This window comes from Ovis aries, chromosome 3 (assembly GCF_016772045.2).
Source record: "Ovis aries strain OAR_USU_Benz2616 breed Rambouillet chromosome 3, ARS-UI_Ramb_v3.0, whole genome shotgun sequence".
NCBI classification, from domain to species: Eukaryota; Metazoa; Chordata; class Mammalia; order Artiodactyla; family Bovidae; genus Ovis; species Ovis aries.
In genome coordinates this window covers 187,639,897-187,666,607 of record NC_056056.1, presented here as the reverse complement: position 1 = coordinate 187,666,607, position 26,711 = coordinate 187,639,897, and the positions used below count along the sequence as shown (strand labels likewise).

General features: G+C 42.3%; 3 protein-coding genes across 6 annotated transcripts in view; 2 read left to right on the top strand and 1 right to left on the bottom strand.

The window, feature by feature from the left end:
- Positions 1 to 8,454, top strand: part of MRPS35 (mitochondrial ribosomal protein S35) — a 47,036-nt gene extending 38,582 nt beyond the window's left edge. For both annotated transcript variants that reach the window (XM_012175114.4, XM_042247351.1), the window contains exon 8: positions 6,848 to 8,454. In XM_012175114.4, the coding sequence (XP_012030504.2) occupies positions 6,848 to 7,117 (270 nt within the window). In that variant the 3' untranslated portion in view covers positions 7,118 to 8,454. The remainder of the gene's footprint in view (positions 1 to 6,847) is intronic.
- A 1,689-nt stretch (positions 8,455 to 10,143) lies between these two features.
- On the bottom strand, positions 10,144 to 24,844 carry MANSC4 (MANSC domain containing 4). 3 transcript variants are annotated; one of them, XM_060414185.1, is made up of 5 exons: positions 19,788 to 24,844; positions 17,797 to 18,346; positions 15,101 to 15,235; positions 11,465 to 12,147; positions 10,623 to 11,141 (listed from the first exon to the last, which is right to left on the bottom strand). In XM_060414185.1, exons 2-4 carry the CDS (start codon positions 18,023 to 18,025, stop codon positions 11,471 to 11,473), a joined length of 1,041 nt encoding a protein of 346 aa, XP_060270168.1. In that variant the 5' UTR covers positions 18,026 to 18,346; positions 19,788 to 24,844; the 3' UTR covers positions 10,623 to 11,141; positions 11,465 to 11,470. The 3 variants fall into 3 exon arrangements, with proteins under 3 accessions (XP_004007588.3, XP_060270168.1, XP_060270167.1); XM_060414184.1 differs by lacking the exon at positions 19,788 to 24,844 and having other exon boundaries at positions 17,797 to 18,815; XM_004007539.6 differs by having other exon boundaries at positions 10,144 to 12,147; positions 17,797 to 24,844.
- KLHL42 (kelch like family member 42) overlaps positions 24,819 to 26,711 on the top strand; it is a 23,310-nt gene continuing 21,417 nt past the window's right edge. The window contains exon 1 of the mRNA XM_015094884.3: positions 24,819 to 26,076. Within this exon, the coding sequence (XP_014950370.2) occupies positions 25,202 to 26,076 (875 nt within the window). The 5' untranslated portion in view covers positions 24,819 to 25,201. The remainder of the gene's footprint in view (positions 26,077 to 26,711) is intronic.

The window sequence follows — 26,711 nt, the reverse complement described above, 5'->3', positions numbered from 1 at the left end:
GACCCTGATGCTGGGAAAGATTGAAGGCAGGAGGAGAAGGGGACAATAGAGGATGAGATAGTTGGATGACATCACCGACTCAATGGACATGAGTTTGAGTAAATTCTGGGAGTTGGTGATGGACAGGGAAGCCTGGCATGCTGCAATCCATGGGGTCACAAAGAGTCGGACATGACTGAGCTACTGAACTGAACTGAACCACTTCATTGGGCTTCCCTCATGGCTCAAATGGTAAAGAATCTGGCTTGCAATTCAGGAGACCTGGGTTCAATCCCTGGGTGAGGAAGATCCCCTGGAGAAGGGAATGGCAACCCACTCCAGTATTCTTGCCTGAAGAATTCCATGGACATAGGTGCCTAGTAGGCTACAGTCCTTGGGGTTATAAAGAGTCAGACACAGACAAAGCGACTAACCACGCACGCACCCCCTCATTACCAGCTGCTCAGGAAATGTAGGTTATATACCCTATAACTTAATGAACAGAATGTGTTCTTCCATAACTTTGCATGTACTATTCTCTTTGCTTATAATACCTTTTCAAACTGATCAGCCTTGCAACTTCATATGAATCCTCTAATAAACCTCACATGTGACCTCTCTTAGATGTCTCCTAGCTTTCTTTCCCCTGCCTCCTTCCACCAGTTAGCCTTCCTTTCATTGTGTTTATGGTTATTGCCTGTATGCATGTCTGCCAAGCTTGATTAGACTGTGCTGTCACTGAGGACAGGATAGCGTATTTCATTCATCTTTATATTCCCAACATCTAGTACAGTGTCTGTCTGGCATATTAGCTTTCAGTACATTTTGAAAAAACTAATCTGATTTGAATTGAATTCTTTGACATAATTCAGTTAAAAGTTTAGGTTTGGTAACTAAAATAGTTGTCAGTAACTTTTTAATCCGTTACAGATATTTAACCTCTTCCTATTTTTCATGATTTTTGAGTAACTTGGATTTTTTTTAATAGTAAAACTGTTTTCCATTCTCTAGCACAATGCCTTACTTGTAATCATGAGAAGTGGAATATTACAGTGATTCATGTCGTAGGCAAAGGGAGTTATAAATAAGATGGTAGAAGGTGACATATTTGTGTGTTCAGTGAAACAGATGCTTCATTGCCTTCTGTTACATTGGAATTCATTGACCATTGCATGAATAGCTATTGTGTTTTTCCTTGTATTGAATTCAAGCCTACAATGAGAAGAAACATGATAGATTGAAATTATTCTTTTGTGTTTTTTTTTTACCGTGTTTCTATGTTCCTTGCAACATGTTCTACCACTGAGAAGCAGTATGATTTGAGACAGATTATTTAATTGCTCTGGGCTTCAATTTCCCGTTCTGTAAAACAAATATGAACAGTACTACCTCATAGGGTTGCTGTGAAAGTTAAATGAAGTAATATATGTAAGGTGCTTTCTCATCCCATGCCACTTGCCTCACCTTGGCCTTCATTCAGCTCTGAACGTACTAAGCTCGTTCCTGCCTCCAGCCTTTATAGATACTTTTTCCTCTACTGGGATCACAGCCTTCATCTGACAGCTCCCACTCAGCTCAACATTCCATATATTAGACTGGCAGTTCCAGGAGAGCACGGTGCCTGGGACAGTAGTTGTATAACAAATATGTACTGAGTGAGTGAATAATAGAGCTGACTGTGTGGACAAGAGAACAGGATCATGTGGAATGGAAGGTTGCTTCCTCTAGGAATGTAATCAGAGCAGGTTCTCTTGTGGTAGGCAAGGAAGAAACGAGACCATATATACATATATGTATTGTATACATACCTAAGTCGGATGGTGAAACGGTAAATGTTTAGTACTTGAGGTATTAAAATTGAAGTCTCCAAACTAATCAGACTCTGCCTAAATGATGATCAGTTTGAGCTTACATTGGTTATTTTTAAGTGCCCTCCCCCAATAATTTGAATATCTGTTGTTTATGTTTTAAAATTAATACATGCCAACTACTCTTTGAAAAAAAAGAAATTCTTTACAATTGCCCACTTCAATCCTGGGTGTAATTTCAGGAGCAATAAAAATTTGGCAGTGAATTACAGCTCAGGGTACAAAATTATATATGAAAGGTAATCATAGCTTTGCTTTTAAAAAATGAATTTAGAAGGACATGCACTGGCTAGCAACAGTATTGATTGATTTTCTTCAAATGTCTGAAGTATCTAGTAATTTGCATGACAGATATTATGTGTGAAAGACCTGTGCTGTGCTTAGTTGCTCAGTCATGTCCCACTCTTTGAGACCCCATGGACTATAGCCCACCAGGCTCCTCAGGCCCTAGGGGTTCTCCAGGCAAGAATACTGGAGTGGGTTGCCATGCCTTCCTCCAGGGAGTCTTCCCAACCCAGGGATCGAATCCGCGTCTCTTGCATTGCATGTGGATTCTTTACCATATGATGTCATCCATCAGAAAGAATTGCCTCTTTTTTTCTCTTAGGCAGAGATGATCACTGGCTTATTTTAATCCAATCATAATTGAGCTGGAGTGGGACTGGGTTACAGTTTTTTCAGATTTTGTTCACCTGTGTCTCTTTCTCAAGCATTTTGTTTAGGAACTTGGTGAATCTGCTTCCACATCCCAAAGCCTGCTTAAGAGTCACTTGTGCCTTTGAGAAGTTTTAAGCTTAACTTGATAACCTCTAGCCCTTGCAGCAGAATCTAGCAGATAGATGTCTTGATAGGGAGACTGGTTGTGTGTTTGAAACAGGGCTTTCCTCTACTAGGAGTTTGCCTCCTAACCACTGCAAGAATACAAGAGATTTGCTTTTTAGAAGCTTGATTCAGCCTCCCGAGTTTTCCAGAAGTAGTACCAGAACTAAAACCAGTCATTTTTGGGACTCTTCAATTCCAGTCTGTCACGCAAACACTGGATGACAGCTCAAAAACCTCATTTCTTTTCTCTTTTCCCAAGTAGAGTCCTTCCACATGGGCCAGGTGCCAGTCTCATACAGAATTGGAAAATGGTCTCAGGGCAGAAAATGGGTAGGGGTTTTCAGAAGGATGCTTCCCAGATACTTGCAGCCCGAAATTCACATTCATCTAGTCCTTACTGATTCTGGAACTCTCTGGTATCTTTACTGCCTGGCTTTTTTTCCGGTTGAAGCCAGAGCAGAGGCAGGCTGTGACCTGTTACATCCTATTTGAAAGTGGAAATCATAATGTAAAATTTTTTAAAAATTGGGAGTTTTTTTTCCCCTCAAGGATTTTATATCTGTACCTCTTTAAGTGAAAAATATTCTGAAGTGACAAGCATTATATAAAATATTATTGCTTTTTTATCAGTTACAAAGACTAGGAGATTATTTTGGAATTGCTTTTTTGTTTTTCTTCATTTTCAGGATATTTTATTAAGGAGACATTTTACCAAGGTTCAGTAACAGAAACAAGTAAGGGTGCCGTTCTCAAGGGTGGTGAGAGTAGGGTGCCATCACACCCCGTATATGAAGTGGGGAGAGGGGAGTGCTGAGAGCTGTGGGTGGGTGGGCCACCTGATGGGGCTGCGGGGCGTGGTCCCTCTAAGGAGAGAGTTGGGAAGATAGCGGTGACCTCACTCTCCGTCATTCTCTAGGTCTCCTGCTGGTCCCTCCCATTAGCCAAACCCAGCCGGGAGCCAGAATTCAAGGGATTCCAGGCAGGGGTCCATTGAGATTACTTTTTTTTTTTTAATTTAGTTATTTTGGGCTGTGCTGGATCTTTGTTACTGTGTGTGGGCATTCTCTAGTTGCGATGTGCGGGCTTCTCATTGTCGTGGCTTCTCTTGTTGGCAGAGCACAGGCTCTATCTAGAGTGTGAGCTCAGTAGTTGTGGCTCACAGGCTTAGTTGTACCATGGCATGTAGGGTTTTTCCAGAAGCTTTGGAAATCACTAGTCTTTTCATGACTTACTGGGTGGCAAAATGAGATCTGAATGGATGAGAAGCTATTTATAGCCTTTGTTTATCCCATTTAGTGTGAATATTCATGCCTGTTGCTAGAAAAGTAGTAGTCTGTCTGATTAGGGGTTGCTGCTGTCACCTTCTCTGGAGAGGTTACATAATTTATGGTATATGTGCCACTCTGAACCATTCCCAGGTGACTGTGACCCTATGTTTAAATTCTATAATATTTAGTTTTCTTATCTGTAGAGATGTTAAAATCTAATCCGGTAGATCTTAATACAAATTCTATTAATTACACATGTAAGTATTGAAGTACCAGGTATATAGTAAGTATTCAAATTTGGGAGATTGTTACTATTATTATCTTGGAAGTTATATTGAGCTGGGCCGAGTTTGGATCCTAAAGGTAGAATATATGGAAAAACAAGAGTTTTGTTAATCTTGCAGCTGACAGTGACTATTTAGAACAGTAGAAAGTGTACATGTGTACGTGCTGAGTTGCTTCAGTTGTGCCTGACTCTCTGCGAGCCTGTGGACTGTAGCCCGCCAGTGTCCTCTGTCCATGAGATTCTCCAAGCAAGAATACTGGAGCAGGTTGCCATTTCCTTCTTCAGGGGGTCTTCCTATCCCAGAGATTGAACCCAGGTCTCTTATGTCTCCTGCGTTGACAGGCAGGTTCTTTATCACTAGAACCACCTGGGAGTTGCAGTGGTTTTCATGTCACTGCACACATAGAAAATTCTCTCCTGAGATAAATGAAGGAGGGGGATGTTTGTGGGCATCCCTGCTACTCCCGGCTCACTGGGCACCTTGAGTGCCTAGGAATTAGTATCATGGCACAACTGTAAACACATCTTAGAGACCAATGTAGAATTGTATATACCAAATATAAGGGGAAGATAAAAATGTTGGAAATTGTCAGTGGATTTAATGTGGTTAGCTCCTCTGTTTAAGCATCTATTTCAAGTCATTTAAGAAAATCCAGATAAACCTAGGTGAAATAATTTTTTAAACAGTTGTTTCTTAATTGCTTACTTTCTAACAGTTCAGAATGAGATGGAGTGACTGTTTTGCTTAATGCTTTATAAAATGTGTTCGTTGAGCTCAGTTTATTTCACTTGTAAGTTAGAATTATGAAGAAACTCTGACACTGTCTTGAACATTTAAAGCATTGGCAAGAGTAGATAGGCCCAGTAACGTATTTAATTTAGGGCATTTACTTTGTTAAGGGGCTGACATTTATTCCTTCCTCATATATTACAGTGTTGGAGAAGGAAATGGCAATCCACTCCAGCACTCTAGCCTGGAAAATCCCATGGACGGAGGAGCCTGATAGGCTACAGTCCATGGGGTCGCAAAGAGTCGGACACGACTGAGCAACTTCACTATTACAGTGAAAGCTAGGCAGGGTACTGTCATTCTGTCAGAAAATTTTTTTAAAATGTACAGACTTAGAGTTTGGCTGTTAGAAGTTATTTGCAACAAGGTTGTGGAGACAGAGCACAAAAAGAAATTATTCCATATTCTCCCTGCCCCTCTGCCAAGCCTAAAACCTCCCTTACCAGGCAAAAGGGGGCACAGAGTTGATTCTCAGCTGGGTAAGATGTTTCTAGAACTTAAGTTGGAACATTGTCCTCAACCGTAAACTCAGCATAGGGAGGTGGGGCAGACACAGGGGAGCTGCGAGCGGAGACCCCGCTTCGGCTGAGGAATTTGGGAGCTGAGGAAACACTCTGTGTCTGTTTGTCTCTCTTGAAGAAGAGAGTCCACAGTTTGAAGGATTAAAGGAGGGTTTCTTCTTCTTGTGGATCTCTGTGGTGGAGGAGCTTCTTGCCGGGGCTTTAGTGATCCAAGTGGGGTTTGCTGAGTCAGTGGCATCCCGGTGGCTTGTTTGCCTTTGGCGGGGCTCCTGTGCATCCTTTGAGAGAGGACAGATCGCTCCTGCTTCTCTCTTCTCAGGAGCTCTTGGGGCGGGAGTGGGGATGGGAGAGAGGCATGGCTGGAAATCCTCCTTCTTGCTAACTCATTTGGTTCCAGGGTGCCTTGGAGCTCTTGTCTGCTCAAGCTGTGGTCTATTTCAAGAGGAGTTTTCAAAGTTAGAATGTGATTTCTGACAGCCTTACAAACCTGCCTTCATTTTTAATACTTTAAAAACTTTATAATTTGGGGGATTTACCACCTTCAAATGTTGTAAGACTAGTAGCTCATTCCATAATAGCCTATGGCTCACAATACTGTTATGTGTTAATTTGGAAAGAATGTGGCTGGTATTCAGCACTTCTCTGAACCAGGGTGTATTACATATGAGCTGTGTTGCTTGATTTTTTTTTCACAGAATGTTAACATCTTCATTTAAATCATAAATCTGAATTATATTAATCTAAAACCTACCAATGTTCCCTAAAATAACATGGTAATACTTTCTGTAAGAAAAAATAAGTAGTATTGAAAATTATTTCCATTTTAGGAACAGAAAGTTATGATAATAACAAAATTCCAGAATATATAGTCATTATAACTAAAAATCACACAAACTTTATATTTTAATTTTTATTATAATAACTGGTCTTCCCCTTGTGATCCCCACAGGCATGTTACAAAGATAAATACAGTCTCCTTTCAGCACTCATAGTTTTAACCTCAGAAATGTTTGCCGTGTTAGAGTTTAGAGTCTAGAAAGCTACAAGGAGTGAGTTTTCTGTGTCTTTTGGGAAACAGTCTTGCTTTGTAAGTGCCATTTATAGGGCAGATAAAGTATAAATTCTGTGGATAGAATTAGTGAGTGGTAACGAGGTATTCATGTAATAAGGGTGTGCAGCCCACAGCTGTTAGTGCAGGTAGGCAGCTGTACTGGATAAGGGAGGTGAATCAAGGTGAACATGCAAAGTGTTGACCAGACTGTGTCTTTGAGTAATAATTCTCAAAATCAGAGATTGTTTTTTTTTCTTTTCAGAAAACTGAAGAGTGGGAGAAAAAGAAGACTGAAGCAGATATGGAAGAATATGTATGGAAAGACAGCTCCTCAGAAAAAAACATCCTGGAGACCCTTTTCCAAATTAAAGCTGCTGAGAAAAATCCAGAACTAAGTAAAGAGGAGCTCCTTAGTACTAAAGAAGTTGAAGATTACAAAAATTCTGTTGTTAGTCTTAAGAATGAGGGGGACAATGAGCATACCCTTTCTCAGTACAAAGAATCAGTGAAGAGACTATTACATTTGACGTGAATTATATAGAAAAATTTCCTTGATTTACTAATTTTATGATACATATGTAATCATTAATTTGATATAAAGTTGAAAAATTTTTTTTAAAAAGCCATTGTTTTCCTACATTAGAGTTAAAATTATTCCTTTCATTCTAAGATACAAGGGCAATGATTATTCAAAGGTTTTCTTATATACTGGGGCAGTCAGACTAATTTGATTCTGATTTCTTCTGGTCCTAAAGTGTTTGAATTTTATTTCTACCATAACCCTTTAGTATTCATACACACATATATACACACAATATTGTTCTTTTGTCACCTGCTCTATCTTTCTCTACAAATCAGTACTTACTGGTTGCTTTTGAATCATGATTTTGGTTATTTAGGAAGTTCGGCTCAAAACCCAGTCCCCTGACTGCAGTTTAGTGTTTTGTCTGCATAACTGCTACCTGCCTAATGAGGTTTTTGCAGATGCTGATTCTGATTAGAAACAGGTTCTTGGCAGTATTTTCTAACCTAAGAAGTTTGTTCCATCCCTCTGTTCTGGGATCACGTTATGTTGATTCAGTTCTGTTTAGCATCCTGTTTCCATTTTCTTTGGCTCATTTCTCCAAGCCCAAACTTGCAGAAAAGTGGAAGTGGAGGTTGACCGATACTCACCTCTCTGGAAGCCCCAGCTAGAACTTCCACAGCTCAGGAAAGAGATAAGATATAAAGACCTTTAATTGGAATAAATGACAGTGATCAGTGCCCTGAGAAACATTTCATTCCATTTAGCTGTCAACTGAATTCTTTTAAATATATCTGTGAGTCATTTCTTACCACTTTTAAAGTTGTCGACGGGTAATTTAAAATTGAAATAAAAGAATTATGGAGGCTGTTATTTGCTTAAAACTTACATTGCTTAACAGAATTTGAGAATATAACATGCTAAAAGGAATTTCAGAATAGTTTCTCAAAAGATGTATATAAATTGAAGGTATGACTTGGTATTAGCAAGACCAAGAGTCCATAGGTTATGAAGGATAACAGTAGAGCTTCAGGTTCCATCCTCCATTGGATGGAGATAGAGAAAAAAAACAAAGTAGATACAACTGAACTTCTCTGTCTGATTTAAAGTATATGTAAATGTATCGAAATGTTACATTTCTTAGAGACCTAGAGAGTCATGGAGAACTCAGATGCTGAAACAGGACTGAAGAAGGAACATAAGAACAGTAGAAGCTGAGGAGAGGTGGTTATTTGGAAACACGTGGAGAGGTGGTCATTAGGGTCCTCAGTCCTGGACTAATAGTATAGTGCAGATCGAAGCAGACGGAGTAACGATGTGTAATAAAGATTTTCACTTTGCCCAAAGAGATTCTGGCCTCTTCTGTCACCTTCTGGGCGGTAATCTGTCATACCTCATGGAAGTGTCTTTGTTTAGGGCAGGAATTGGTCACAATGGATTTTAGGGTGGGGCTAGCTACACTTAATAGTCTTACGCATGCTGGAAAAACCAACTGTGTGTTTTAGGGTTGGGGGGGCTTTGAGTCTCTCAGTAAATCAGTCCACCTTCCAGCTGAGATCAACTGCCCAGGTAATTGATCAGTCAGGTATATCTGTGTAACAGAGCTTCAACAAAAATGTAGAACACTGAGGCTCCAGTAAGCTTCACTGGTTGACAGTACTCTGGACATACCATCATACACTGGTGCTGGGGGAGTCATGCATCCTGCTTCCACAGGGAGAAGACAGTGTCTTACAAAGTTGTGAGTGTGGAACCCCCCTGAAATTCATCCTAGGTACTTCTTACCTTGGCTGATTTTAATCCATATCCTTTCCCTATAATAAACTGTGGCTTCCCTGGTGGTTCAGATGGTAAAGAATCTGCCTGTAATGCAGGAGACCTGGGCTTGATCCCTGGGTTGGAAAGATCCTCTGGAGAAGGAAATGGCAACCCATTCCAGCATTCTTGCCTGGAGAATCTCATGCACAGAGGAAGCTGGCAGGCTGTAGTCCACGGGGTCACAAAGAGACATGACTGAGCACCTAACACTTTTGCACTTTCATAATAAACCGTAAGTATAACAGCTTTCATTGAGTTCTGTAAATTCCTCTAGTGAAGTACAGAACCTGAGAGTGGTTTTGGGACTTGCCATCCCCCAAACTTATAGTTGGTGTCACAAGTAAGGGAGATCTTGTAGAAGACTGTGCCCTTTTAACCTTTGCAGTTTGACTAACTGAGCAACTGATTTGAAGACTCTTAGGCTGTGGTATTGACACCTAATGGCAATATCTTAGGGCGGTAAGATTAACACTACAAAACTGCTGACATTGTATTGTTAGCAATAATTAAACAACACTATTTGTCCTTATTTAGATTCTTGCTCTTTAAGCTCTTAATGGATCTAATATCACAATGAACGTAATGAATATCCTTTTAATGAGGTTTCTAAGGGACACTTTTGGCTATACTGATAATGTGATCACTTCTGACTTCAAACATAAATTCCGTGGCTCAGAAGTTGCTTATACACATAGGCAACTAAAAAATGAAACAAACGTGTTTTCTTAATTGTAGGGAGCTTTAGTTTTCTCTTTGCATATTTTCTTTCCAAATCGGTAAATATATCACACAAAATTGGACTTAATATAGACTTTTCCCCCAAAGGTCTTGGCCAGTTTCAGTGTCAGAAAGATTTTGATAATTGTGGTTATTTCTTAAATGTGTGTAACAACCTTAGCCTTTGTTGTCGACTAAGCCCTGAAATCTTTGTTTCTTGAAAGTTTTAAATTCTATTCAGAAGTTCTCTTCAGTCCCTCTGACTTCCAGTAAGGACATGATTTCAGGTCTATTTGTTTTTGCTTCTTGGCCAAACTTTTGGGTCACCTTTACAGTTTAAGTTTCCTCTGTTTATCTGATGGTCAAAGGTAGAGACTGAAGAAGAGGGCTAAGAATTTGTTTTCTTACAAAGTAAGTATGTTTTTCCTAAATTGTGGTCATTTTTATAAAAACTGCAATTTTAGGGAACAATAAAATTCTGAAGGAATCTCAAGGAAGAAAAAAATTTTTTTAGTAACCCTAGTTTGTTGGGAAACCTTCAGACAATTTGTATATATTTGAAAGAAAAGTAACCCTTTAAAAGAATGTGTATACAAATCATAGCTTCCCAGATAACTTAAATATCTTTTTAGAGTAAATCTTGGTATTCCTTCTACATTGCATGTTTTCATGTTTTTTTGTTTTTGTTTTTGTTTTTTGTTTGTTTTTACTAGTGTATTAAGAAACATATATGGGGAGGAAATGGCAACCCACTCCAACCCATTTTCTTGCCTGGAAAATCCCATGGACAGAGGAGAGTGGCAGGCTATAGTCCATGGGGTTGCAAAGAGTGGACACAACTGAGTGACTGGACGTGCACACACATACTTACTACAAATAGCTGTTTAATGTCTGTGCTCCCATTAAAAAATATTTTCAAGGATGAGACTAAGGGTCTAAAGTTTAAGATCATTAGAGATGGTAATTTAGTTTTCTACACTTAAAGAGTTGGAGTAAGATCTAGGGGGTGAGTCTAGTGTAAGGAGCGGACAGAGCTTGAAATACCTAGAGCTAGTATTTGCCCTGGGAAAACAATGTATACAACTGAGGAACATAAACTAAAACTCCCAACATTTATTCAACAGGAAACTCAGAAAACCTCTGCCATAATTATTGAAAGGCATGTTTTAGAAAATGAAGAGGATGGATTAAGATTGAGAAAGATTAATCAATTGAACATAGAAAACTATATAAAAGATCAAGAAGCTTTTTTGCTCAAACCACTACAAGATTTCATTAACATATGTGATGCTAATATGACCTTGATGGGAGAAAAATATTATGGTGTTTTCCTCCTATATCTTTTTTCCATGCTCACTGGGAAAGTGGAGACTTGTAGTCCAACGGGGATTTCAAGCGTGAACTTTTGAACCATGCTGCCTATGAAATCTGGCTTTGCTACATACTAGCTGTGTGACTTTCAGCAACATACTTTGCCTTTTTTCTCCTGTTTCCTCATCTGTAAAATATCAGTATGATAGTTAATGAAAACCCACAGAGTTCTAAATATTCAACAAGTCAATACACATACAGCACTTCGGACAGTATCTCCTATTTTGTGCTGAATAACTGCAGGGGTCAGAATTTTGAAGCTTGGCAAAGGGTACACTATTCAAGAAATGGATATAATCACAAAAAGCAGTTATGTTTATCAAACATTGGCCTTCTTTAGAGATTGGTATGAATGGGCATCTGTGCTTTATTTTTTTTTTCTTTCCTTTTTTGTTTTTTTAACCAAATTGCTTGTCTTAAGCAAACAAAATGATACTCTTGAAAACTCACCTTTCATCAGTAAGAGAACTCCTTCCGATTGGCACATTTTTTAGTTTGCCTGGGTCCTGACTTTCTCTGCCCTGGTTTATACTGGCCATACTGCTTTCGACAGCAACCAGATGCCAGGATGACTACACAAGAGCAAAGAAAGATGACAGAGGTGCAGAGGGCCACGGGAACCAGCCACGTCTTTGCAGGAGTCACAGGTGCCCCATCGGGTGTTGCGTCTTCATTCTCAGATGTATGGTTTCTGCTGTTGTACCCTTTGGTCTTGTTTAGTAATTGTTTACTGCTGTTGAGTTGGGAGGGACTAGGCATATAAGAAAGTTTTGTGTCTCTGGGCACAAAGAAAGGAGAAACAGTCTTGTTATCTGGATTGTTGACGTCAGTACTGGCTGACACCGTATTTATCTTTGTGGTAATGGAGTCATTCAGGGCAATGAATCTTGCCCAAGAGCCTGTGGTCAATTCCTTGGAATACCTAGTATTATTTGCGGTTGCCAACAAATCTTGATGTGTGGTTGGTGACGGAGCCTCTATTGATGGTAGCATTTGGTTTATCATGGCGGTTTGTTGTTTATCTAAATACATAGCTTTTAGAATCCTTAGTCTCTCCCATGTATCAGATGAAGAACGGGTATTTAGATATGTGGGCAGTGATTGTTCAAAAACCAGCAAATCAGGATCTATACCTGAAAAATAAGTAAGGCATCATTTATTTTTAGTTTAGCAGAGAGGGCCCTAAAGTACAGTTTAGTGAAGTCCTGGATTTTGCCTCTCTGAGTTATGAACTATAGCTAATTGCAAGTTCCGCTAGTGCACATTTCTCAAAGGCTTTGAGACATACTGACCACATTTGAATTCTTAACTTTCTAAGACATCTTCTATTGGGAACAAACTTGGCTACATCATAGAGAAAACTTTGTATCTGCCAGGGCTTTTAGGCAACAATAGCAGCGTGAGGGCAAGAACTTCAGAAACAGTAACCATTTGATATGAATAACATTTTAGAGTTAAACAAAATGAGCCCGGAGAAGTGTAGCTATTGAAAATTATTAGCAGAGCCCTAAATCTCATCCCTTGGCAGTGCCTCCAGTCTTCTTCAGTGTTTGTCCTCTCTCCTCTTATAAACTCCTTTCCGGCTGGCTTCAGAAACTGTCTCCCTTTCAGCCTTTCTTGTTCCCTCTCTCTCTCAGCACACCAACATCCACTTCCTTCATGTCCTTTCTGACTTTGTTTTGTGCTTTCTGTCATGCTGTTTCCATTCTCTATTCTGCCAGAATTCTGCTGCTAGAGTGGTCAGGGCCTTCCCTCTTTCCTGATTGCTGGGAGTCACTGCTTTGACTTTTCTCTTGTCCTTGACACTGATGGCCACCCCTCCTTGAATTCTTCTTCCGACTCCCTGCCCTGGGAGAAAAGTTACGACCAACCTAGACAGCATATTAAAAAGCAGAGACATTACTTTGCCAACAAAGGTCTACTAGTCAAAGCGATAGTTTTTGCGGTAGTCATGTATGGATGTGAGAGTTGGACTATAAAGAAACCTGAGCACTGAAGAATTAATGCTTTTGAACTGCGGTGATGGAGAAGCCTCTTGAGAGTCCCTTGGGCTGCAAGGAGATCCAACCAGTCTATCCTAAAGGAAATCAATCCTGAATATTCATTGGAAGGACTGATGCTGAAGCTGAAACTCCAATACTTTGGCCACCTGATTCAAAGAACTGACTCATTTGAAAAGACCCTGATGCTGGGAAAGACTGAAGGCGGGAGGAGAAGGAGACAGCAGAGGAAGAAATGGTTGGATGGCACCACTGACTCAATGCCCATAACTCCAGGAGTTGGTGATGGACAGGGAGGCCTGGCGTGCTGCCGTCCATGGGGTCGCAAAGAGTTGGACACGACTGAGCGACTGAACTGAACTGACTCCCTGCATCACAGATTCCTTTGGCACTTTATCTCAGGTTGCCTGCGTCCCATATTTTCCTTCCTCTGTTGGTTCTCTCCTTGGTCCTAACTGGATTGCATGATTTCTACAGTCTTAAGTCCTTGGTTTTCTGCAGTATTTCTCTGCATCCCATATAACCTCTGCCCCGACCACACCCCCCAAGCTCCCCACCCCACTGCCACTGCCAAAAATACTATCCTCATTGTCACCACTACATTGATGACCCTGAAATCCATGTGCCCAATTTTTCCCCCTTTCTTGAGCTCTGATCTCATTTCTCCTGTGCACTACTGGATGTTCCCACCTAAACATCTCACATCACCACTGACATTTTCACAACCATCATCTTATCTACCTCCTTGTCTTGTTCAGAGGCATCATCATTCTTCCATCACCCATGATAGACTGCACTGCTAAGGGATTTTTGACTCCTCTGCTCTCTCTCTCTCTCTTTTCTTCTTTTTTTTTTGCCTGGAGGGATCTTACTTCCCAGAGCAGGGATCAAACCTGTGTCGATGCAGCAGAAGCACACAGTCAACCACTGGATTGCAGGGTTAAGACTTCTTCTCTATCCAAAAACTAAGTGCTATCCGATCCCTTCCCAATATGCTGGTAACTATCCCTCTCCTTCGTTGCAAGTAAAATCGCCTTGTTCTGGCCTGCATTCTGCTTATAATTTTCCTGGACTAAGATAACCAGACACATCACTCTAATGATAGCGTTTTATCATTAAATATCTTTGTTTCCATATTTCTGACAAAGTCAAACCAACAGTCCGCTCTGTTCTTTTGTTACCTGGCCTACCCTATCCTACCCATATTTCCATTGCAGCCCCAAATGTGTCCATACTGTAGCGACATCAGTGTTCTTACTCTCCTGGGGAGTGACATAGACTCCTTACCTCTACGCCCTCTTCCATGAAGCCTCCCCTGAATAATCGAGCTTTCTTTAGCTTCCCACCCTCAACCCTTTGAGCCTTTGTACTTGAGGCAGTATCACCTATTTTTAATTGAACTGTCTGTCTTTCACTGTGAGACTTCTTTCCTCAGCTAGATTAGAAGGAACTTGAGGGCAGAGACACAGCTGCAGTGATACACACAGCTTGTGGGCAACAAGCGCAGATCAAGATCCCCTTTGTATTGTGATGGCAAAAATCGACCTTTGATGTTTACTAATCTGTACCCTGAGATTATATACGTGGGCAAAGGACACTTAAATAATGTGTTTTTCTAAAGTAAAACATACTGGTTATCTTGGGACCAGAAATTAATATGTGGCAGTAAGTGTATTTCCCATCCTCGAATCAATCTTTGTAGAATCCTTGTATATAGTGTCAGCAAGCCTCAAAAGTGACATTTAGCATATTACTTACTTCTTAGTTGTATTCTTAACGACTATAGTAGAAATACCTATTTTGGCTCCTGTTGAAGGTTCTTAGGATAAATGAAATACAATATTCTTGTTCAGTCACATATGATTTGTTATCTGGGACAAAGTCATCTTTGCCAAACATGCCAAATTAATGAGAATTTCCTTTTACTTTCTGCCTTGGAAGCCCCAAACTTTTCCAGACGGAGTTCACTGGAAAATAATTACTTAGAGATTCATACATGGCTTCTTCCAGCCAATTTCTAGGTTATTTGCCTCTACTAAAATATTAGACATTCTTAGAAATACATGCAAAATACATAAATCATTACCATCTGTTATGTTATATAAAATGGCACTGGTTCCAGGCTCCAATATGCAGCTCTCCAGGGTTGGGCAGTGAACATGGAGGCAGTTGACATTGTCATGAATAGGATCGTGGAAGAAGACGGCCAGGTTACAGGACACTGAAAAGGAAGCAGGCAAAGTATGTCTGCTTGACTTCTGCAGCTTGTTAAGCTCTGAGTAGCTTATGTTTCTTTCACAAACACTGGATTAACAGTTCATTGCAGGGCCTTTCAGACATCTAACTATGAACTGAGAGCAGCTATTTCTGTGAAGATGGGGAAATGCCTCTTCAAAAGAAAATACTGATTTGTCTTTCAGTAATCGTTTGTACATTCACAAGCTACATAGGATTACCTGGAATTATTTTGCAATCCAAGTATTTCATGTTCAGGAAAACTCAACTGACTACAAAAACCTGTCCCTGGAGGGGAGATTTATAATATCATATTCTAATCTGATGTTTACAGTATGAGATTTCCAGGCATAATACCCTCGTGGAATGCTAAGGGATTCACCAGAGAAAGAAATAGGACAAATGCTATAACAGAAAGGGGAGTGATGGGAAGAGCAAAAACAGCACTGACTGTTGCTGGAAGAGGCTCAGGTGGTATAGCGGCAGCAGTGTTAAACATGACCTTGACCCTGACTGCAGGTGTGTGCCAGCCCTATGCTGCTAAGCTACATCCAGTGAAAGCTAATCAGTGTCAGAGGAAGGGAGGAGGCCGACAGGGTGGCTAGCGTTTGGAATTGTAGGGGGCATTGCTCTCCCCAGCTCCTCTTTTCTAAGGAGATTTGCTCCTTAAAAGATACCATATTATTTCTGGATAACTTTTAAGTCAGATTTATTGAGTGCATATCTTCAGTCTTGTCATCCCTGTAGTGCAGCACAGATTTTCCTCCTGCTGCTGAATAGTAGGAACCGTGTGATAAGAAATATTCTTTGACCCAAAGGTATCAGCTTCTTTAATAAAATGAGATTACAGAGGGATAGTGTACTGTTACCAGATCTCAGAGTGTGCCTGCAGCTGCTGTGGAACTGTTGGCAGAACCTGCTCCGCTTCTGTGTAAGGCTAACTGTGGGGGTTACCTCTCCCCCATTACTTTTGGGACACCCCATGTTTCTGCTCTCTTTATTTTTCCAGGAGGAAGAATGAGAGAAAAGTCAATTAATAATTCATTGCTAATACATTATAGATTACCAAGACATTTTCCCTGAGGACTGTGCTGTAAAGTTCAAGGAAAAGGAAGAAAGAACATCATTCCAATTTAGACATCTGAATTTCTGATAAGAAAGCAGTGGATCCTGCAGGGATTAATTTTTTAAGATCTTTTACATTCTTCATGTGTATTTCAGAGTCCCAGCTCTGAGTAGGTTAGCTACTGCAGGATGGTAGCATTTTGAAGCTCTGGCTTCCAGGTAAAAAGAGATATGTGTTTGTGCCTTTTCTTCTGGGGAAGGAAAGCCACAACCCCACAAGACTCTAAAATCCTACAATTCCAAATGGATGCATTTAGTATCTGTGAAAGTCCATAGTCCATAGTTTCCCTGGTGTGGAAAATAAGGTAAATTCATGGCATGGGAAAATGGGGAAAAGTTATCACCCCTCCCTCATCTGCTCTCAGTGAATGTTTCTGGGGTTATAAGCATCTGGAAGCTGAAAATTTGCTACCTTTTTCAAAATTCCCCTTTAATAAATTAATTGCTCTCTTCTGTGCCTGATTAAATGTGAGGGCTTAGTCTGTGACAGCTTCTTATACTGGGGTCTCTTGACAGTTTAGATTCTCCAAGGAGCTCCAACCTGTACCCTAGAAATCTTAGATGGATAATTGGGCAAGAGGCAATTAATGTCAGTATGAGACCACAGGAAGAAAGTGTGGAACAAGAGAATTATTTTAAAGTGCTGTGTCACTTTTGTTCTTTCCCAGTAGCTTTCAAATCTTGGAAAAGAAATAAATGAAGGCAAATGTAACTTGAAATTCTGCAACAATGAAGCATTTTTCTAATTACAGGCCTTGATTGTATTATATGAATGATATTTAACCCTGATTCCACATCTCATACCCAAAAAAATTACGTCAGGGTATTTTGCAGATTTCTTTCTTCCTTCCTCCCTCCCCAACTCTTGTTTCCCCCATCCTTCCTTCCTTTCTTTTCTCTTCTTTGCCTTTCTTCCTTTTTCTAGTTGATATATATCTCCCTATTTCTTTCAAAACATGAATCACAATCTAAATCCTATTCAATACATTCCCACATTTGGTGAACCCAAGTGAGCACATTTCAAAACTGTGGTATGATACTAATATCACCAAAAGAACTTTGAAAAGGAAATTATTATAAATTCTTTTGGAATTATATATGCTGTATTCTGGGCTATAGAAATATTGTTAGGTAGCCCTCAAGGAAGTATTTTCATTTAGCACTTTAGTGAAGAGAAGCGGTTCTCTGTTACCAGCAGGCTCACTGCCTCCTGGGTCACTGCTAGATTCATGAAGCAAGCTGGCGCTGACCTCAACTGCAAAGTCAGTCTCAGTGTCTCTCCCTCTCTGCCCCCTGCCTCCTTCCGTGCATCTTCCCTAGTCTGGGTCAGTTGTTCACTGGACCCTCTGCCAAGGGCTCCTTCCCCAGGTCCTCATTTTAGAAGTTTGCCCTGATTTTCTCAGGTCTATCATGGACACTTACCATCCTTCCTAAGACAGCAGTTCCGACTGCACTTCTGACCGGTGTTTTCAGAATAATACCTCAGGAACTGGGCCCCCAGCTTCTGAGACTCCTCCAGGTCAATCAGAAGACCTGGGAAGCGACGGATCCAGCAGTCTCTGTAAAACATGGTGGGCGAGCAAAGAGAGTTTGAGGTGCCCCCCATGCTCAGGAGCAATATCACGTCTGCTGCTACCACCACCGCATGCATTTCCCTGGAATGAAGACTCGGCAGTAAGCCTGGCGACCAGACAGATGCTGGAGCTGACCATCAGCGTACAGAACAGCTGGGGTTTCAGGGCTGTTGTGAAGGAAGAGCTTCCTTGGAACTTTGAGAAGGGTCACTTTCTAGAAAAATAAAGTAGCTTTTTGACTGCACATTGATTTTTCTTTTGTTTCTTCCCAGTTGCACCCCACACCTTGGACTTGGTGACTTGCTGGTGTTAATTCTGAACACTTTCCAGGCCATTTCAGTACTCTGTCCTTTAGCCTCTGGTAGACGTAGATTCTCTCCTCTGCTTTTCTTCTTTCTCTGAAAGGGAAGTCACAGACACCTTTTACCAAGTAAATATAAAGACAATTTGAAACCCTAGCCAAGAGTCTTTCTGAGTAAAACAACAGTTCAGTCACTTGACGTCAGATAAAGGAAGGATCAGTTCCACCAGGAAACAAGACATCATTTTGTCAGGATACTTCTGTCAGTTTCTTTGAGAAACTTGTGACTGCAGATTTTTTTTTTTTTTCAGTGATCTTTTTTCTTTGAATTGAAGTTCTAATATTCAGAATCACTGGGGGAAAAAAAGGTAAATGAAAAGTGAAAATGAAATAAAAATGAAAAAAAAAATTTTAACTTTGCAGTGATTTTGAAAACACTGAGTATGAATCCTGGTCACTTCTGGGGTCAGGCATTTGTTTCTGCAAAGGCCAGCCACATGCTTTTTGAAAAGATTAAAGATCCAGCCAAGAATATTTTGTTCAATCAAGAGTTAAAAGCATAATAGAAGATTTTAAAATTTAAAAAAAAAAAAACAAAAAAAAAAAAAAGAAAATAAAAAAAAAAAGAAAAAAAAAGCATAATAGAAAATTGTGAAGAAGTTCAGTTTGGGGGTTTTCTGCTATTTATGTTTTCAAGTTACAAAGAAAACTTTGTGAAGCACATACATAAAGGCATCTCTGAAGCAGATGTAGTCACAGGAAATGTGCATTAGGGAAATGGTTTTAAATTTCTAAATATTAATAAACTTACTTCCATTGCAACGCCAAAACATTTGAAAAAATATTAAAGGCCGTGAAAATGGCCTCTTTTGTGAAGATTATGTTCCATATTCTACAATATCCAAGATGAAATTGGTTCAAAGCAAAGAACTGTTGCTTTTTAATATCCATTTTTATACAAAGCACTAGTGGTAATTAGTTTGGGGTATAAAGTACTGTGTGTGCTTAGTCGCTTCAGTCGTGTCTGACTCTTTGCAATGTCATGGACTGTAGCCTGCCAAGCTCCTCTGTCCATGGGATTCTCCAGGCAAAAATACTAGAATGGATTGCCTTTCCTTCTCCAAGGAATCTTCTCGACCCAGGGATCGAACCCACATCTCCTGCATCTCCTGCATTGCATGTGGATTCTTTACCCCTGAGCCACTGGGGAAGCCCAAAAATGCTGTACTGCTTTTTAAAAAAATGAAAAAAGGTGAAAATTTTCCCTCCTGTGATCTGTTTACCACATATTTTGAACTTTTCTCTCCATCTGTCTACTAATAATAGTGTAATTATATCTTTTGATTTTTAGAAACATATAATATTAGTAATTAATAATAAAGAGGATGACAGTCAAAAGGCTGATTAACTTAAAAAATTTCTTCTGAGCAAAAATTAGAATAAGTCTTAACCTTGCATAAGCTACATAAAATACACTAAAAATAATGAATATTTTATTCTAATAAACTTCTTTTAAAAAACAAGTTTCAGTTGCTTACCTGCAAACAGGCTTTCATCTGTTCAGAGGAAAAAGGGAAGAAAGGCATCCTAAAGGCAAAAACAGGAGACAGAGGAGGAACAAAAGAGTGCTCCCTGTTTTCCCCTGAGATTCCAGTAGCTGTTTGGATTAGTCCAAACCCTGGGTACAGAAACCGGAAAGTCAACTTTCTAACCTCCACATCTTTCAGTCACATTAAATGTGGCTTCTTTTCTGTGATATATAATTCCTTGAAGTGCTCGTGTTTCTGGCAGGGGTAAGGGAACAATCCACAGTTGTTTAATCCTTTTGCTCTCAAATGATGTTCACGGGGTGATCAAGGTTGCATTTAAAAGAATCTACAAGTTCCAATGTAAACGCAGGCTTTAAATTTTTTAAAACAAATTTTGGGGTGGTTGTTAAACACTGAGTCTGGAAACAGGTAACTTCTTGTAGCCGGCTATTTTGAAAAGGAGAGATTAAAAGCAGGACAGGGGTAGGGGTCGGGGGTGGGGGTGGGGAGAGAGGGAGGAGACTACAATGACCTGAGGTAGGGCCCGGAACCATCCTCCCAAGAGCCTGATTCAGTAGCTCTGAGATGGGAACCAGAGTTCTTATATTTATATGAAGTGTCTCAGGTGATTTCCTAAGATGTCTGGAAAACACTGAAATAAGTGAAAGTTTTGGCTTCATGAAGATGCTCAGCATGAATTAAATAGAGCCATTTTAAGAACTGTTCTACTTTAAACATTTAAATTGCCCCCATGCTTTAATGAAAGCAAGAAATTTCAGTCTTGCTTATTAAAAAACAAAAAGGAAACAACTCTTTTAGAAATACAGGAGGGACTAAAAAATAGATATAAACAATTTTTAAGTGGCAGTGAGGTAACAGCAGACACTAAATTCAAAAGATGTTTGAGAAACAGTCAATATTTCATCTTTTTTAAAAGATAGTAATTGTAGTATTTACTTAACATTTTCATTTCACCAGTTCATAAAATTGATGGAAATCATTGGAATGGAGAAATTGGAATATAGCATTAATTTTTCTTAAAATGTTTTGTTTTTATTAAATGGATATACAAATGACAATCCACCCAGTGGGCAGAGGAACCTAGCGGGCTGCAGTCCCCAGACACAACTGAGTGACTGAGCCTGAGCATGCACTTTAAAAACCCAAATCATACAGAAAAGTACAAGAAGAAATAATAACCATCCAAGATCTTACAATCTTAACTCTTTGGTAAACATCCTTCCAGACATCTCCATAAAAAAATACATGTGTACAATTTTACAAGAAATGGATTCATACTGTTTCAGAAACTGTTTTCAAAAAATCCAATGCAAAATCATATGTTCAGTGTCTCTAAAGAAAGCTCTGCATCCAAAGTTGTAACAGTTCTACGGTATTCATTCTACTCATATACCAAAATTTACTCTGCACCTCAACTTCCTCAGCTGTAGAAGAGTATTAAAACACATTGCAATCCATGCAAAGCACTTACAACATATAATAAACATTCAATAAATGTTAGCTACTGCTATTGTTATATGTTGTTTTTCAATCTTTTATTATTCAAAGCAACACTGTGATAAACATCTTGTACTTTGATTTTTCTCTCTTCTAGGTCAAAAGGTATATTTTCCATAAATTCTTTATTTTTCTTTTAAAATCTTTTTCTTATGTTTGGCTGTGCCAAGCAACTTAGTTCCCTGAAGAGAGAAAAAGTGAAAGTTGCTCAGTCATGTCTGACTCTTTGCAACCCCATGGACTGTAGCCCACCAGGTTCCTCTCTCCATGAAATTCTCCAGGCAAGAATACTGGAGTAGGTAGTCATTCTCTTCTCCAGGGGATCTTCCCAATGCAGATCAAACCCAGTCTCCTGAATTGCAGGATTCTTTACTGTCTGAGCAACCAGGGAAGTCCATTAGTTCCCTGACCAGGGATCAAACCTGTGTCCCCTGCAGTGGAAGTCTGGAGACTTAACCACTGGACCACCAGGAAAGTCTCCATAAATTCTTAAAGAAATAGTCTAACTTTGTGTTTGACCCTTACTTTAGATTTTAGTAAAACAGACTGTTATGTGTTTGAAGTGAATCATGGTGCCACAAAGGTCAGTCAATAACAGATCAATCAATAACAGATCTATAAAAGTGTATTTCCAGTTATAGACAAGCAACATTTTCATGAAGCTTAATAGTAATTTTAGATCTTTGGTAAATAAAGTTGATAATGTTTTGACCGCATTTCTGGCTTAACAGAAAACTTACTTTGTGAGTTATTAAAATGATCCAATCTTTAAGAAACTTTCAATTCTAAATGACATTACTATCATGTCAGGGGCCAATACAGGATCAGCACCTAGTACTGGCAAACGGACACCTTACATTACCTGCCTAAGATCTGCTCTGATAATATTATTGGGCGTGAATTATTTTCTAATGCATGCGCTTCTATGAGCGTGATCTTCTTTCACTTTGGTCCATTTTTAAAAAGCAAGAAAATACCAGTGTAAGGCATATCTATGACACCTGGGAAACAAAAGCATCCACTGGTGAAAGATTCTAAAGGGACTGAGGAAACACTAAGAGCCTGTTCTTAGCTGACCCACTGAATCCGGCATTGTTGCTGAAGGAGGCACAAATTCCAGGTTCAAGACTCTTTGACACAAGGGGCACCTCCTGGCCAAAGTTTCCCAGCCTAACACTGGAAGTGAATCATTGCCTTTCCAAACAGGATGCTACTGTCATGATCACGCACCCACAAAGAACCTTTGATGTCTCCACTACTTGCTCATTGAGAACAGAAGTGTGAGAGGTCCCATGTGAGACTGGAGCTTTATCAGTAATGATCTAAAGGCCACGTCAAACAAAGGGAATGCTAGAAGTTTTCCCCAGAATCCAAGAAAATACCTTGAAAGAGGCAAGTCATAGGTCCATCTTCATTTCCTTCACTTTTCCCAGGGAGGCCAGAATCCACTAGAATTTTCTTCCCTGTCTTTAAATTTTTAGTTCCTTCTTCATAGTGTAGTATAAAGAAAATAAGGGATGACAATATCTCATGATGAAGCAGCTAAATTACACAGCGTGTGTGTGTGTGTGTTCAGTCATGTCCGACTTCGCGACCCCATGGACTGTAGGCTGCCAGGCTCCTCTGTCCATGGGATTTTCCAGGCAAGAATGCTGGAATGGGTTGTCATTTCCTTCTCCAGGGGATCATCTTGACCCAAGGATTGAACCCAGGTCTCCTGCACTGGTAGGTGGATCCTTTACCACTGCCCCAGGTGCGCCACCTGGGAAGCCCTAAGTCACACAGAAAGAAGCACCATGTAACTGAACACTGTGTTGGAATGATTTCATGTTTTAGGATATGACTTCCTTCTCTGGTTTTTAACCTTTCCCCTCCTTAACATAATCGCTTCCCTGGTGCCTCTGTGGTAAAGAATCCACCTGCCAATTGAGGAGATGGGGGAGATCCCTGGGTTGGGAGGATCCCCTAGAGAAGGAAATGTCAGCCCACTCCAGTATTCCTGTTCAGAAAAACCCCATGGAGGGAGCAACCTGGTGGGCAACCTGGTGGGCTACAGTCTGTGGGGTCGCAAAGAGTCTGAAATGATTCAGCAGCTGAACAAACAACGTCCTAACAGAAGTTAATCAGCACTGTAGGAGGTTATCTTTTGTTGAAATATGGGGCATTGTACTCATGAAGAAGTTACTATTTAACACTTTGTCATTCATGAAGAAAGATGAAGCTTGTTAAAAAAATCCAAGGACATATTTTCCCCAGGTTGAGGACTACTATATTTGGCTCTCAATCTCTGGGCAAAGAAAGTTTCCAAGGAGCTTTTGTTAAGATAAGAGTGAACACACACACACATACACACACACTATTGCCCCCCAATCCTAACCCTTCTTCTACTCAAAGGTAACCTAATAAGTACCACTACCTACTCCCCCTTTCTAGGACTCCCTGGTAGCTCAGACGGTAAAGCGTCTGTCTACAATGCCGGAGACCCGGGTTTGATCCCTGGGTCGGAAAAATCTCCTGGAGAATGGCAATCCACTCCAGTACTATTGCTTGGAAAATCCCATGGACAGAGAAGCCTGGTAGGCCCCAGTTCATGGGGGTCACAAAGAGTCACGCGACTTCACTTTCACTTTCCCTCTTTCTAGGATTAATACTCCTCTTATGAGTAATACCAAGATCCTTAAATGAGGTGCGGTTTCTACTTCGCTTTCACTTCGCCCCTTTCTAGGATTAATTCTCCTCTTATAAGTAACACTTATATGAGGTGCGGTTTCTACTTGCGGTGTTCAGTGGGAGAAGATGGGGAAGCAGTAGCCTTGCTTAAGTGGTCCTCAGTTGGCCGGGGTCAGGGAGGTCAGAGGGTGGACAGAAAAGCCACCTCTGTAGGAAAATACGAGCAAAAGCCGCCAGACCTTTTGCCCAGAGGTAACATTCCAGGGTGGCTAGTCCCACCAAAGTGAAGCCGGGAATGCAATGGCTGTTAGAAAATATTTTGAAGGAAGGCAGCTGATCTACGTTTATTGAGTCGTACTTCTTTTAATAGCACAAAGAGCACAGGCCCTAGCAGTGCGCGCACGCTCCTCTGCTTCGCAGCCCTGCACAACCCGCGGCCATCCAGCAGGCCCTTCTTCCTGCAAGATGGCTCCTTCACGATGACCCTTCCGAGGAATCAGCCCGAGGTGCCACCTACGCGTCCAGAGACGGCCCGCGGGGCTCGCTCCCCACCCGAGACCCGAGGCCGGACTCGGTCTGATGCGCCACCCCATGCGTGATGTCTTTTTGACTCGCTAGACCTCGACTCACTTCATACCCTTCCTTCCACGCCCCTTTCTCTTGCGTTTCCTTCCCGCTGGTAAGGCGCGGTGGAAGGCAAGGCTTCCTCTCGTGCCCCGCGCGCGCGGAGCGGCGCTGCAGCCCCGGCGGGCAGCAGGGTCACGGAGCCCGGCGTGCGGGGGAGGACGCGGGGAGGCGCCTTCCCGGTTCCCGAGACCCGCCGCCTCCGGCCCTCCCTGAAAGCCGCAGCGCGCGGCGGCTGCGGTGGCTGCGGTCCCGCGGGCGGAAGTGAGAAGCCGGGCGTGGCAGGAGGCTGCGGCTGGGGGCTGGGATCCTCTCCCCGCTGACGGCCCGGGACGACCCGAGCGGGTAGCGCGCGCCGCCCCGGCCTTTTTAGGCGCGGACCGAGGCCGGAGGGGCGGGCAGGAGGGGGGGCGAGGCCGAGCCTCCGCTCCCGGGACCGGGAGGAGGGGCCGCCTCGGCCCGGAGAGTCTGGGCGGGGGCGGGCGGCCCCGCACCGCCGCCGCCTCCTCCCCGCGCTCCGCGGCCACCCCCGGACCCGGCGAGCGCGCGCGGGGGCGGGAGGCGAGCGCGCAGAGCTGGCGGGAGCCCCCGCCGCCCCCGGTCCCCCGGCCATGTCGGCCGACGAGATGGTGCAGATTCGCCTGGAGGACCGCTGCTACCCGGTGAGCAAGCGAAAGCTCATCGAGCAGAGCGACTACTTCCGAGCCCTCTACCGCTCCGGCATGCGGGAGGCCCTGAGTCCGGAGGCCGGGGGCCCCGAGGTGCAGCAGCTGCGCGGCCTCAGCGCCCCGGGCCTGCGCCTGGTGCTGGACTTCATCAACGCGGGCGGCGCCCGGGAGGGCTGGCTGCTGGGCCGGCGCGGGGAGCCGGGCGGCGGGGCCGAGGAGGAGGAGGAGGACATGGACGAGGCGAGCCTGCTATCTGAGCTGGTGGAGGCGGCCTCCTTCCTGCAGGTCACGTCCCTGCTGCAGCTGCTGCTGTCCCAGGTGCGGCTCACCAACTGCCTGGAGCTGTACCGCCTGGCGCAGGTGTACGGGCTCCCCGACCTGCAGGAGGCCTGCCTGCGCTTCATGGCTGTCCACTTCCACGAGGTGCTGTGCAAGCCCCAGTTCCACCTCCTGGGCGCTTCTCCTCCGGCCCCTGGGGATGTCAGCCTGAAGCAGAGGCTGAGAGAGGCCCGGATGACCGGGACTCCCGTCCTCGTGGCCCTGGGGGACTTCTTGGGGGGACCCCTGGCCCCTCACCCCTACCAAGGGGAGCCCCCGTCCATGCTCAGGTACGAGGAGATGACGGAGCGCTGGTTTCCGCTGGCCAACAACCTTCCTCCCGACCTGGTGAATGTCAGGGGGTACGGGGCCGCCATCCTGGACAACTACCTCTTCATTGTGGGCGGGTACAGGATCACCAGCCAGGAGATCTCCGCGGCGCATTCCTACAACCCCAGCACCAACGAGTGGCTCCAGGTGGCCTCCATGAACCAGAAGAGGTAAGCACCCAGCCAGCTACTGCGTTCTTGCGCATCCACCTGTTCCGGAAGCCATACCCCTCAGGTTGACTCCACTGGAATCAACAGCAGTCACTGGAGGTTGTTCTGAGATGGGAATGGCTTGCTCGGGAGTGTTGTTGGCCTTGACTCTGGCAAAGTTCCCGATGAACTAAGAAATTGCAGAGAAGCAGAGGCCCCCACGGAGGTCAGCTCGCTGAGTGGTTTTCCTAGCAAGTATTTTGCCTTCAGACGAATTGCCTTTTTTGGGTTTTCCTAGAAGGATACTTCCAAAGAAAACTTTATTTAATTTTGCTTTTATTTTTATTTTCTTGTAGGAACTAATCCTGATTATAATGACACACGGGGCAGTAACCTGTAACACTGACTTTGGATGTTCTTGTTGATGACTTTGGAGCTTACCAATCTGTGATCAGAAAATAATCATTAGACTTCTACTAATATTAGCTATCCAAGATTACCTTTCTTGTTTTTTATTCTCTTTTGCATCTCACTTTTCTTCCCAGACAGTCTTCATCATGGACCCAAGACTTGAGCCTGGCATTGGTCACCTGCAGAATTAGAACATGATCATCCACCCCAACCTTCTCCCTTCCCATCCTGCAAATCCCTCTCAG

Bases quoted from the DNA above. Each gene is read 5' to 3' on its own strand.
- MANSC4 (XM_004007539.6), bottom strand. From the start codon at position 18,025: ATGCATGCGGTGGTGGTAGCAGCAGACGTGATATTGCTCCTGAGCATG. The intron at 15,236-17,796 runs GTAAGTGTCCAT...CTTCCTTTTCAG, and splicing joins CTGCTGTCTTAGGAAGGATG to TGTCCTGTAACCTGGCCGTC. The intron at 12,148-15,100 runs GTAATGATTTAT...CTTATTTTTCAG, and splicing joins TTTATATAACATAACAGATG to GTATAGATCCTGATTTGCTG.